Source organism: Abramis brama (genome assembly GCF_963993115.1).
Source record: "Abramis brama genome assembly, chromosome: 5".
Taxonomy (NCBI): Eukaryota; Metazoa; Chordata; class Actinopteri; order Cypriniformes; family Leuciscidae; genus Abramis; species Abramis brama.
The window spans coordinates 19,513,957-19,528,231 of NC_139967.1; the positions used below are offsets into that span (position 1 = coordinate 19,513,957).

General features: G+C 38.3%; 1 protein-coding gene across 8 annotated transcripts in view; it reads left to right on the forward strand.

The window, feature by feature from the left end:
• Positions 1-14,055, forward strand: part of camkk1a (calcium/calmodulin-dependent protein kinase kinase 1, alpha a) — an 81,794-nt gene extending 67,739 nt beyond the window's left edge. For 4 of the 8 annotated variants that reach the window (XM_084114426.1, XM_084114428.1, XM_084114427.1 and 1 more), the window contains exons 12-18: positions 673-726; positions 915-988; positions 1,567-1,654; positions 4,588-4,716; positions 5,118-5,221; positions 8,883-8,930; positions 10,380-14,055. In XM_084114426.1, coding sequence (XP_083970552.1) covers positions 673-726; positions 915-988; positions 1,567-1,654; positions 4,588-4,716; positions 5,118-5,221; positions 8,883-8,930; positions 10,380-10,455 — 573 coding nt within the window. In that variant the 3' untranslated portion in view covers positions 10,456-14,055. The remainder of the gene's footprint in view (positions 1-672; positions 727-914; positions 989-1,566; positions 1,655-4,587; positions 4,717-5,117; positions 5,222-8,882; positions 8,931-10,379) is intronic. The other 4 variants (XM_084114430.1, XM_084114432.1, XM_084114431.1 and 1 more) reach the window with 1 other exon arrangement.
• The last annotated feature ends 220 nt before the right edge of the window (positions 14,056-14,275 follow it).

Sequence of the window (14,275 nt, forward strand, 5' to 3'; positions counted from 1 at the left end):
GGCTCAATAGAATTTTTTATTTTTTTTTAAATGAATGGGACATTGCTAATTCTCCCATAAATGTGTCAAAGAGCTACGCTACTGTTCAGCAGATTTTTTTAAAGAAGTTTCTTAATTTTTTATTTTTATTTTGATATACAGTATTTCAAAATGTAATTTATTCCTGTAATGGCAATGCTGAATTTTCCGCATCATTACTCCAGCCTTCAGTATCACATGATCTTTTAGAAGTCATTTTAATATGCTGATTTAATGCTTAAGAAACATTTTTTTATTAGCATCCATGTTGAAAACAGTATGCCTCTTAATATTTTTGTGGAAACTATTTTTTCAGGTTGTTTTGATGAATAGAAAGTTCAGAAGAACAGCATTTATTTGAAATAGTTTTTTTTTTTTTTTGTAACTTTAGAAATGTCTTTACTGTCACTTTTGATCAATTTAATGCATCTTTGAGCAGTAAAATGATTTTATTGTTTTCGAACTGACCCTTATTGAGTACACATTAGTCCATTCTTTAAGATATTTTGTTTTGCATTCCAAGGAAGAAAGTCATAGAGCTTTGGCACAACATGATAGTAAATAAATGACAACAGAATTAAACTCTCCCTTCAAGAAATGACATTTATCTCAATAGCTCCTGCATCAGTATAACAGAAGTTGTGTCTTGTTCAGGCTCTGGATGTGTGGGCTATGGGCGTGACTCTCTACTGTTTCGTGTATGGGAAGGTGAGTCGGCTCATATACTGATATAATCAGAATGATAGCAGTAATTCTTCACTGAGGAATTATCTATCAGTAAGATCAATGGACGGGCCAGTGTGCTACTGCAGTGACATTTGTGTGATTGATGATTTTGATCACTCATCCGTCTAACCTTCCCTCCCTCTCCTCTATTTTTCTTCCGTGTCCTCCAGTGCCCATTTATTGATGAGTACATTCTGGCACTTCACAATAAGATCAAGTGTAAGCCGGTGGAGTTCCCCGAGACGTAAGTCGCCCCTCGCTGTGTGTGACGCATCTGTCGTCCCACAGAAACAGAGAAAGGAAATGTCAGAGATGTTTGAGTGTATGACAGTGTGAGATGAATGCTATTTTGAGGCGTGTTGGTTTATGTATGATATTTGTGTATGCTCGTGCAGGTCTATGATACGTTGATGAAGTCTGTTGTCTGTGTGTGGAAGGCCAGAGGCCATCCGAATGCATGTCATCTGTTTGGACTAATCGTCAGCAAATAAAAGCGCGTCTCTCTCACACACACATGGTCCCTGATGTCATGCTGCAGTGTTCTCACTGGCTAAACTAACTGCAAAATATCACAATGTCATCACTGTGAATCAGAAACAGTGTACATGACAAGGGGCTTCACTCACTTTTTGGGTTTCTTTTCTAAGCGTAAACCTCACAAATTTTTTTAATTAATTTAATTATTTTTTATTCTATGCTTACAACAAGCCAAAATTAAGGGAATGAGGAAAAATTATTTGAGAGATTCAACCTAATTCAAAAGGATCCCTTCAAAAAGTTTGTGTTTTCAGCTGTTTTCTCTGTGTTTCTGTAATATCTCAGGCCAACTATCAGCGAAGGGCTGAAGGACCTGGTCACACGAATGCTGGACAAAAACCCAGACGCCAGGATCACTGTTCCTGAGATCAAAGTAAGTATACAGTGCATATGATGGAAAGGAGCACTTCTTAGATTGAAAGTGTAGAGTAAACCCTTCCACCTTCATCTTCACCACCCTGTATTGCAAGATATTGAGTTATTATTCACTGAGGAGTGCATCTATTTACACTGAAATGAATGTGCATATTTGACCTTTTTGGCTGGGCTAGTATTATTAATCAATGCTATCCTTCAGAAATCACCTACATTTTCCTTCCTGCATATCAGCGAGAGAGTGCGACATCACTTAATATTGAAATTATAGTCAGTTTCTCAAAAAGAAATGTATCATTAGTCTTCACTCACAGTAGCTCCAGTGTTTCTATCAAAGACCATTCCTGAGCCACATACAGGGATAGTGTTAATATGACACAATATCTCTGATAGCTTCTGCACCATCTAGCAGACTTGCTGTTTGGACAGAAAAACATCAGCTAATCCCTATGGAGAAGGATTTTGGTTCAGTTCTGGAAACTTCCATCTGCTGTCTCAGTGTGACAGTGAGTGTGAATAATTAGCACACACACACACACACACACACTCGGCCATCAGAGACTACTGCCTGCATGTCATTACCCAGAAAATGTTCCATTAAAGCAGCGATCCCCAGAGCACACTTTAATCTGAGCTTCTCGGCCTACATTCACTCAATAGCTCTACTCTCATACCCTTCAGACTAACTTTGTTATTAGGACAAATATTTTATTTCTTTAATAATTTTCTGATTGGATGAATGGTTAGATGGATGGATAGATGAAAGGATTGATGGATGAATAGAGAAATTAAATGAAGGATAGAAGGTTAGATGGATGGACCAAGGAATGGAGGGACGGACTGATGGATGGATTGATAAATGTAAGTATAGATGATGGCTTGATGGATGAAACACTATATAGAGGGATGGATGGATGAATTGATGAATAGATGGATATATGACAGCTGGATGGATGGACAAATGGATGGATGTATGGACTGATCTGCAGACATGCATGGATGGATGGCTGGATGGATGGCTGGATGGATGGATGGATGGATGGATGGATGGATGGATGGATGGATAGAATATTAGATGGATGGACCGATGGATGGATGGACAGACTGATGGATTGATGGATGGATGGATGGATGGATGGATGGATGGATGGATGGATGGATGGACTGATCTTCAGACATGGATGGATGGATGCATGGATGGATGGATGGACAGACTGATGGATTGATTAATAGATGGATGGATGGATGGATGGATGGACGGACGAATGGATGGATGGATGGATGGACTGATCTTCAGACATGGATGGATGGATGCATGGATGGATGGATGGACAGACTGATGGATTGATTAATAGATGGATATATGATGGCTGGATGTATGGACTGATCTATAGACATAGATAGATAGATGGATGAATGGAAAGATAAATGATGGATGGTTGCATTGAAGGATAGATGGATGGACGGATGGATGGATAGATAGAATATTAGATGGATGGACGGACGGATGGATGGATGGAAGGACAGATGGATAGATGCATTGATGGATCTACAGACATATAATTGGTAGGGTAGATCAATGGATGAATTGTCGTGATGGATGGATGGAAGGATGGAAGGAAGGAAAGATAATGGATGGATGGGTAGACGGATGAATAAATGAAATGATAGGTTAAATGGCCAGATGGATGGACGGAATGCAGGGCCGTAGCTAGAGGATTCGGGCCCCCCTGAAAAAATATTGATGTGGGCCCCACCACCCTCCACCAATATCATATACTGTACAATAGATGAGCATGGAGGCCCACATATAACAGAAGATGGTGATGTTGTTGTAAAACCTTTATTTTAAAAGTTAAATGTTTATATAAAAATTACAATGAATAAAAACTAAAAAAAAGCAAGAAATTGTTAAATAATAATAATAAAACCAATTTAAAAAAAGTAACAGCAAAATAATGGGGTTTTTTTCACCATCAGTCTGTTATAATTCATAAATCAAAAAGTAAACATTTAGAAATGGACAAGAATGCAGTCAAATTTAAAAAATAAAATCATTTATTGTCTTATTTTTTTAATAAAGATAATATGGAACTGGTAATATATTATTAAATAAAGCTAATAGATTTATTCATCCAAGTGCAGTGTGTTGTATTTGTGTTTTCTTGATGTATTAAATACATCAGCTGACAGGCCAAGTGCATAATGCAATGCGTCATGACTCGTGTAAATTTTTTAACTCTATTTACAAAAGTGTAAAAAGACAGGGATTTTGACCACGTAATCATTCGGTCGATTGTGGTGCGCGCCGATAATGAAAAGTGACAGTACCCGTCAGGCTGTAGACGGTAGTTTTCTTATTCCCAGCGAAATAACAATACAACCTGTCTTTATGAACGTCTTGATCGACTGGGATACAACAACTCTCCTGGCCTCCCTCTCCTACTTTTCATGGCGTTTCTGGTTCCCTGATTTATGTTTTCTTTTCCCCAACATTTTTCAGTCAGTCAGTTTCCTGCTCTTCCACCAAGTTCATCGTTAACTTCAGGCACTGCCGCCTCAACTCTGATTGGTTCTGTTCACGAGCTGGGGTGGGACTTACAATTTTATTGGGTCCATCTGATGTATGTCACTGACTGAATAATTAATAAATACTGTAGATCGGACTAAACCATTTTTAGGGAGATAAGAGAAGCAGATATTTGGAAAAAATATTTAATCAAATTGCATGTTTTTGTGGTTTTCATTTAAATCTCAGGCATACAACTAATATAAATATTAGAATTATTCATACAACAGGGGGCTACGTAGTATAACTGCTGGATTTTGTGGATTTTCTGTAATTGTCACCACCTTTCACCCCACTAGCGACGGCCCTGATCGAATGACGTGTGCACAGCATGTTATATACGTGTGTGTGTGTATTTTCAGGTGGACCCCTGGGTGACTCAGGATGGTACAGACCCATTGCCTTTAGAAGAGGAGCACTGTACTGCGGTAGAAGTCACTGAAGAGGAGGTGCAGAACTCAGTGAAGTTTGTCCCCAGTCTGTCTGCAGTAGTAAGTGAAACAGAGAAACAACAAGAGCTTCTATGTGTAAGGGTTCATGAGTTGCTGAACTGTAGTTACATGAACACACACAAGCCAAATGTGTCTAGTGCATCGTACTGCTGTCAATGAGTGGATGAATAAGAAGGTTCAGACACAATAGACCTCAACCAAACAACTGAAACCTCATCACATGTCAAACTGATCCTGCTTCTGAACTGTCTGCTTTTCCTTGATTACTTTCCTGGAATTAGTCCTTCTTGCCATCATCATCATTTCAGTAAATGCAAAGTGTTTTTTAGCTTTTTTCTCTATTTTGTATTTGTAAATGTTGTATTTCTGCATGCCCTGATCTGTGTTCTTTTAATATGTACGGTAAGTTAACTAGTCCCCTCTTTCCTGTGATGCTGTAGATCTTGGTGAAAGCCATGTTAAGGAAGCGTTCCTTTGGGAATCCATTTGAGTGTCCCAGCAGGAGAGAAGAGAGATCCATGTCTGCTCCCAGCAGTCTTCTCATGTAAGTGTTTCAACCGATGGCCAACTGGAAACCAGAGTAATATAGCTGCACAAATACAAATGACTTTCCTTTTGCTCACAAGTCTTTTGTAAGAGGTTGAAGTCTTTTTAGCATTGCAACTCTTTTATTCTTTGCTTTTTTCACTCTCACATCCAAGGTCGCAGCATGATATTTCAGACGTCATGTCTATCAATTTGAACAGGAAGGTGTGCTAATAGTCACCCATTACTTCTCCTGCCGCCAACATACGTTTCCATAGTAGCATGATTCAGATGTTTTTTCTTTTGCAGTAGCATTCAAAGCTCTGGGACTTGATGTTTTCACTATTCTTTCTTCTCTGCTTCTCTGAGACTGCTGACTCCCTCATTAATATTTTTATAATAAATATATTTATAGCGACTCCTGGCCATAAATTAGGACAGATTCTTGGTCTTAGCGCTAGTTTATGATAAACATTTTGTAAGCTTTATATTCTAATGACTAAACACATCACACACACAGAATTTTGCAGAATTCTAATGTCCTTGCCTTATTCGGCCTGAGGGTGGCGCTCTAATGATGGTTGACAGACTTTAGTGTACAAGACAAACGCATAGAATGCATTTATAGAATTGCCTTAAAGGGATAGTTCACCCACAAATGGTGAAAATTCTGTCATTAATTACTCACCCTCATGTCGTTCCAAACCCATAAGACCATTGTTCTAGCCTGGCAAGCCAGACCTACATCAAGATGTTAGGTCTGGCAACTCACCATAGACATGGCTCAATCCGAGGGGCGGGATAAACGGCTGTCTTTCATATTCACTCTGCACGCAATAGGACAGCGCTTCAACCAACCAGAGCGTTTTCCCAACAGCGGAGCTAACGTTAGTTGATAGATTCAACTTTTGAATCTGGCCGGCAAAACTACGAACACATCTTCCTTTTTTAAGAATGACTTAAGTGCTGTTCTTTGCTCTTTTCTCAAAGAAAAACTTTAGAAAAAGTCCTCCAGAGTCGCGGCCAAAGCCGATTCGAAAGACTGTTCTCCAGCAGCAGCCATTCTTTGTTTTCAAGTAGCAGGGAACTGTCACAACTCTGTCGTCATTATGTTAAGCCCACCCCGCCTACTCTATACACGATGTGATTGGCCTGACCTAATTTAGGTTTTTACAGCTCCAAAAGTCAACGGAGAGTTGCTAGACTACCCTGGCTAGGCTACCATTGTTCATCTTCGGAACACAAATTAAGATCTTTTTGATGAAATCCGAGAGCTTTCTGTCCCTCCATTGGAAGCAAAGCAACTTACACATTCAGGGTCCAGAAAGATAGGAAAGACATCATTAAAGTAATCCATGTGACTCCAGTGGTTTAACCTCAATTTATGAAGCAACGCGAGTGCTTTGTTTGCACAAAAAATTGTGCAATATAGTTATAAATGTATATTTCAGTTTTTAATATTCAGCATCTATATATACATACAGTATATACAAGGTTTTTTTTTTTTTTATTCCTCTGGATATTTGCACCATCCATCCTTTGACAGTTATTCTCAGAGACCTTTTGCTGGTAATGTTTCTGCCCACTAGGCTGACAGTAAGTGTCTCCATGAAGTCATCTCTGTCCCCACTCTGCTGCTTTTCCCACATTAGAGGGGGTTTGTTCAAGGACAGCAGCATGTTCTTTCACTCTTCCTCTCTGTGTGCTGTCTGTTAGATGCCTGTCAGAATCAGCAGAGGGTTGCTCTCTGTCCTATGAATGCCCTGGATCAATACAAACAGTCTGGTTATCTCTGTATGCATCCCAGATAGACCAAAGTCATTGTATTGTTTGTTTGTTTGTTTTTGTGCTTTTTTTTTCCAGATGTGCCATATGCAGTTATTGTTCGTACAATCAAAACTGAAAGGTCATTTGATTATCTGTAAATTGACATGCTTGTTTGGTGTCAACTCTCTCTGTTTTCAAGGATGCAATTTGATTGGGAAATGAGGTGGATCAATACAGTGACTCAGCAGACCGGTGACTTCTTTTGCAAGAGGCAGTTTATTGTATTTTCATTTACCTCTATAATTTTTTATTAGCCATTTGTCAGTTAGTCGTTCCCTCTGAGTAATAGCGTTTCTGAATAAATAGATAAAAAGCAGCAGCGCCCCCGGTTGGTAGAAAGCTATCATCGTAATTTTGAAAATCCCTCCGTCCCTTTAAATCTTCATTTGCATATCATCCATAATTCAGTGTCAGGTTGAATACACTACCTCCCGCACCGTTAATAACCTTTTTCATCTAAACACACACTGTACATACTGAACACACACTCTCCCTCCCTTTCTCAAGCGTACATGCATACTCACTCGAACTCTGTGACGGCAGCAAGTCATTTCTTGTGATACTCATGATGAATGCATTATTTATGAGTAGATTATTTAATACATCTCTCTTAAATATTAATTTTGTCAGAATATTGACACTTTAACAACCTGTTTTAGCACAGGCACATTATAATTTAGTACAGCCATCATATCGGCATCTGCTGATGTTGGATATACATCTAATACATGACATTTCATTGTCCCTGCTCATGTCTACCTTTTTTTCTGGTAACTAGTGCTCACTTAAATAACATATCAATAACAATCTTTAACAAATCTCAAAATCCATCTTTCATGCTTTCAATTACAATTGTGTGTGTGTGTGTGTGTGTGTGTGTGTGTGTGTGTGTGTGTGTGTGTGTGTGTGTGTGTGTATATGTGTGTGTACATATATATATATATATATATATATATATATATATGTGTGTGTGTGTGTGTGTGTGTGTGTGTGTGTGTGTGTGTGTGTATGTATGTATACAAACACTCACAATACAAATATCTTCCGTTTATCATTTATATAACATCAGAATAATTATAGGCTTATTTGTATCAGCCACTATTTTTATATCAGTGCATTTTGTCAGCCTATTGTTCTCTGTTTGTGCTGGATAGCACTGCTCCTCTACTCCACAGCTGTATATTAAACAAGATATGTTCTTATTGGTTGTGATTTTGTTGCATCGTGCCACGTTTTTCTTTCTGTTTAAAAAGTTGTCGCTTCAGGCCTGGATAGGACACGCTATACACAATTACACATCACTGAACCAACCCTGTCTGGGAGCATGGGGAAATAAATTGCTGTATCACTACACATTTGTTGGATGTGATGAAAATGTGGCTGCACATTATTACATTTCAGGACTTTTTTTTCTGGCCTCCAGCACCTTTAAAAATCACTCTAATTTTTTAGCCACAGAGCGCAGGTTGGGTGTGGGTAACGTATTCATATGCTCATGAAGCACAGACTGGAGTTCGTTGATAATATTTCCTGCTGGTGTTTGTCAAATACAGGGGTTGAACGCTGTCTCTTCTGGACAAATATGCTTGGCATTTGATGAGTTTTTTATAAGCATCTGGTACATGCATCTCTCTTTAGTAGTTGATGCTAATGCTGTCCATTTCCATAAATTGACTTTTATTGCAGAACTCAATTCAAATGTAGTCTAATGTCGACTGTTTATGTAATTGCCATTCTGACCAGCAAAAACTCACTGTAGTCTCTATAATGACCTGGTTCCTGCTCCTTTACTTCATATGAAACTGCTGATGCTCTCCTCCCTTTCCTCCACTCTCTCTCTCTCTCTGCTGCAGGGACTCTTGGCCATTCCGGCCCTCTTTTAAACTCCAGCCCTCGTTAAGGTAACTCATTGTGACAGGTGGTCATTGTCATTTGTCACTCAAGCCCCGTCAGATTCCACATATTCCCACGGGTCAGTGAAAGAGTCATATCAGCCTCCACCCTGTCCTTGTGTGGCATTTCTCTTGCTTTTTGGCAGTGAAAGTATTTTCTAGCACTGTTAAAAGAGTCCAAGCCTGTGAAACATGTCATGTTGTGGTCTTTCATTCAATCCCACCATATACATTCTGAGACCTCCGTGTGCAGTTGTCTGTTGCAGAGAACCTTCCCATGTTCATCTGTGTTTCCTCCAAGATTGTTTGTCAGTGTGCTAGTTTTCTATTTTTCAGTGTTTAATACTGGATAGTTTCAACCACAGACAATCTACAGATGCATCACACCTGTTTGATGCATGTTGCAGATTTTTCGTTTTATCTTATAAAGCAACAGCAATGTGCTTTACGATCATATACTTTTACAGTAATGTGCTTAAATGTGCTTTATTAAAAAAAAATTGGCAAAATAAATTTGGCAACAGCTGGCTGAACTCTCCAGTTCTGCTCTGATCAGACAAATCATTTAAAATAACTGTTTCCTATATATATATTTTTTGAATCCTGTAATGTCAAAGCTGAATTTTCAGCATCATTGCTCATTTCTTCAGAGTTACATGATCCTTCAGAAATCATTCTAATATGCTGATTTGGTCCTCAAGATACATTTCTTATAATAATTATCAATGTTTAAAACAGTTGTGCTGCTTTAATATTTTAGATTTTTTTTTTTTCAGGATTCTTTGATGAATAGAAAATTCAAAAGTATGTAATTTTTTAAAAAATCCTACTGCCCCCAAACTTTTGAACAGTAGTATATAATATACAACGTACCAAGCTGCTACAATTACACTTTAAAACTAATAACTGTTTTGAAGTTTTTATTTTATTTTTGTCATTAAAAATATTCATTTTTGCTTGAGGCCCTTGATAACAAATAAATAGATATTCTCAAGCACAATGTCTTAAAAAAATCTATACTTGTTACTTGGACATAAAGTATTCATACATTTTCTGCAGATTTCCTCTTTTTTTTTTTTTCTGTACAGCCATTCACAGTGCAATTTTCTACAAATATTTTTGAATATTGTGGCATCATTGATTTAAGATTTATTTGCCCTAAATGAAATGCAAATGTTAAATGTTCAAGATTTGCATCTTGATTTCGCAGCCTCTCTATATCAATTTTATTTCAATTAAATTTCAAACTTCATCATTGCTATGGTTTTTTTGGGGGGCCAAAGCATCTGTGGTTACGTGGGCGATTCTTGGCCTGAATAATCTGTATAGTAGACCAGACCTTATAGACTATAGATAGTCAAAAGTCTGCCTTTTCGAAATCAACTACTGGATCAAAGCATGGATCATTTAGAAAAAGATAATGATTCATTTCTCTCTGTGTTTTTCTTTCTCTCTCAGAAAGGGGAGCAGTGGAGAGGCTGGTAGAGAAGTCGAGCTCGAGGACTTGCATGAGGACGAACCACCCACCTTTTGAGTGTCTCCATAGATCCTGAAGCGTTCCTCATTGTCTGCGCATCTTCATTCAGACACTTCCAACCCTTCGAGCAGATGACCATCATGACCCAAACGGCTACACTACACTCTGTTTCCACCAACTTGAGGCTCACCTTGACATTGAACTGGATTCTGCTATTGCTTGTCATCTTTCAGGCTTTTCACTTTTTTCAGTCTTGCACAAGAATCACTTTCCTTCCTTTTTTTAGGTACACCGTAGTAACGGTTCTCAGAAAACCTGACCTTGGTAATCCGGCAAAAATCCATACTTTCTCCTTCATGCAGTTTGGATCTTTTCATCTTTGTTCTCTTATCCTGGCTAAACCAGAAGATGGAATCTGGGCCAGCTTTGTTTGAAAACCAGACTATGTCATAAGCTTTCTAGAGCAAGACTACAGCATTTACAAAAGATGCTGATATTAACTTGGTACGGCACCTCATAAAGCTAAAAAACGGTGATGGCGTTGATGCAGTGAGCTGCCATCATAACGTTTGTACATGTGTATAAAATAATAGCTTTGGTGTCTTGCCTTTTTGTATATGTTAATGTGCAATTCTTAACCCTATCCGTGTCATTGCATGCCTGGAATATGGCCTTTTCCATATTATGGTGTTTCCATATCTCTGTTGCTTTCCATTTCTTTCATACTATCAAAATGTTCTCATTTCATTCAGATACATTATATAAACAGACACACACACACAGTGTTGTAGTGTGAATCAAAGGGGCTTATGTAACTACTAGACACTAAAAGAGCTCTTGATGTATAAATGACTGCACATTCAGTCAATTCTAACGAACAGGGCTTTCTCACGAAATATACTGTGTTTGGTATAAGCATTATCTAGAACAGGGCTTTTTCTCCATGTTTGTGAATGTCAGAAATCCCACATTTGGAGCGCGCCGGATGCAGGGCTCTCATGTCGCAGCGCTTTGTCTCTACAGGAACAGAATGCGTCATTGTTTACCAAGTCTTCACATTCCAAAAGGCCTATTTATCAGTCAGCAGTGCTAACGGGCGCTCGAACGCACATGCAAATATGCCACCAAGGCGAGCAAGTGCGCTGATGCGGAAGGAGAAGGAGTCACTTTCACTCAAAACAAACAAGACAATTGAGGGAAGGATCTGAATATGGTGTTTAGCTGTGGAACGAAAGTGAACCGCCATTCAATGTTATCACGGTCCCTCTTGGCCTGTATTAACTCAGTCCAAAACAATACTCCCTTGTTTACATTGGATCGTCTGCCAGGTGAACCCATCAGCCCCTGTTTTTGAACCATGTATTGAAAGTACAAAGAGAATCTGAGTGGACAACCATTGCAAATACGCATTGGCGATCGAGATATTTAATTATGGGCACAGATCACTCATATTAATTATATTTTTTATTGTGAAATCCCCACTGAGTGTTTTTGTTTTAAAAGGACAATTCACACAAAAATGTAATACTGTTATCATTTACCAAAGGTCTGTTCATACCAATACGAATGTTCGGCACACAATTCTGTCCAATTTTCACATGCAATTTGAATCAGATGATGGCCTCGAAACTCCCAAAGTGTTTCCCATTTTGTGTGCCACATGCATCAGATGTTCAGCCAACGGTCCGTGGACGTGGATCCTTCGTCTGCTAATTAAATAATTCCAATTGATTCATTTAAATATGAACGCTAAATAAGTGATCAGGTTGATGTGCGTGTTTATGTCACAAGCTTTAAATCGACTTTTTATTTATATATTTTGGGTCCTAATTCAGAGATATATATATCAAGCAGTAAAAATGCCCCTTCCGAAAAAGTTAGTTTTTTTTTGCAAACTTTGAAAAGATTCGCTTCACGTTTGGATGGAAACCCAGCTAATGAGTGGAAGGAAATTTTTTAGATTGTCACGACAGTCATTTATGTCACAATATTCAACAACAACAGCTCGTTCCGTGCGTCATACGTCATGCATATTATGTAGGACTTTCCAGTTTAGTTTTTCAATCCAATCAAATTGTCCTGCCGAACAGATCAGAAAAGGTTTAAACCACCCCTTACAATCCGAATGAAATGGCCAATTCATTCCAATTGACATGGTTACATGTGACTTTTTTTTATTCGGACTGTGCTACTAGTCAGATTACAAGCGGATTATTAGGCCCCATGTAAACGCATCTGAAAAGAGTAGCTTGGACTATTTTGAGGTGAACTGTCCCTTTAATTCATTTCAAGAGAATAAAACAGGACTCAATTAGGTCAGCTGCCAATTATTTCTAGTAAGCAGCAAGTGGTTAGAGGAAACCTTTAACCGATGTCAGTCATTTAGATGACTCATTATTGCTTATGAAGACGGATTGATAAACTGCAGTGAAGCGCTTTCATTATATTCTCACTAATATCCTGTGCAGATGGTGGTCCATTTTTCACTCCTACACATTCTTCCCCTGTTCTCTCTCTTCCCCCATCTCTCTCTGACCCTCTCTTAAGCACAAACTCCTTCTAGATTGGTTCTTGCCCATACCATTTTCTCTTTAAACTGAATTACACAGAAGAAAAAAAAAACATTTTCAGTGCCAAACGACTAGTCTTTTTTTGGTCTGTTTGTATAGAGTATTTGATTTAGGCATTAAATGGAGTCTCATTTCTGTCGTGTATTAGGATTCTGTATGTGGTACTCAGGGTCTGGACACTGCTGTTCTGGAAATACAGAGAGAATGGAGTAGCATATTCTTTGTTCAGGAGCTCTAAGGTGTGTTTAGAGCCCCCCCCCCCTTATATGTGCAGTCGCATGTGTCCATTCTGTCTTAAATGTGCAGTTGTCTTGTCTGTTACTTCTTGATGTATGCTATGCACCTGTTAGTGTCTTGACGTACGGCATGTCCCTTAACTTGCTATAACCTTTACAAACCTCTCTCTAGGTTCCCTGTTGCTTTTGATATCTATGAGACAAAACAAATAATGTCTAAAACCCCTTTAAATGGTTTCCTTCAGGACTTTTGTATAAGCTAAACATATGCAGCAAAATGCCATACTCTGTCTGAGCAATCAACTCGAGTGTGAAGGCTTTATTTTATTTTCTGGGTTTCAGCTCATGTGCAATAGATGAGGTTTGTTCATTTGTCTACCCATATTTATAAAGGTTTCTGCTGTTTGACATGAGTCTCTGAAGGAAGTGAGAGAAAAGTGGCCAGTTTGACACACTTTGTAGCTGCGAAACGTTCTTGCTATCAAAGCTTTATGCTTTTTTTCATTTCTTACAAATGCTGATTCAAAAGTATATCAGAGTTGATTCATGTATATAGATCGTTGAACACTGTCTCGCTCGCATACCTGCAGTTTGAACTGCCCAGTTATTCGTGTCAGAGTGCCTGATATTGCTGGTTATTTATAGACGTCTGCACTCTGCTGCATTGATCTGAATGTACCTATTACAAAAATCTAAGAAAATAGACAAAAAAAGAGCATGGCCCGAGAAAGCACTGAATGCAACTCTTACTATGTAAATATGTACCAAACCATATAAAGATGCTATTTTTTGCATGCTTTTTGTATACATAGACATAATCAAAGACAATAAAGATATCACAGGTGACTCTAGTTCCTTCTTTATATTTTGTCATTTAGGGTTTTATTATCATTGTTTATGATAAAAATGAGCATGGAATCAATCGATGAAAATGAAATACGAATTACAGTAGTACTTTAATACACAACAAAAGCAAACAATCCTTCCTGGTGCTATCTGATTTTCAAATTGTTCAAGACTGTAAATTCATTTTAAAAAAAAAGGTTAGAGAAACTAAAATCTAGGTAGATG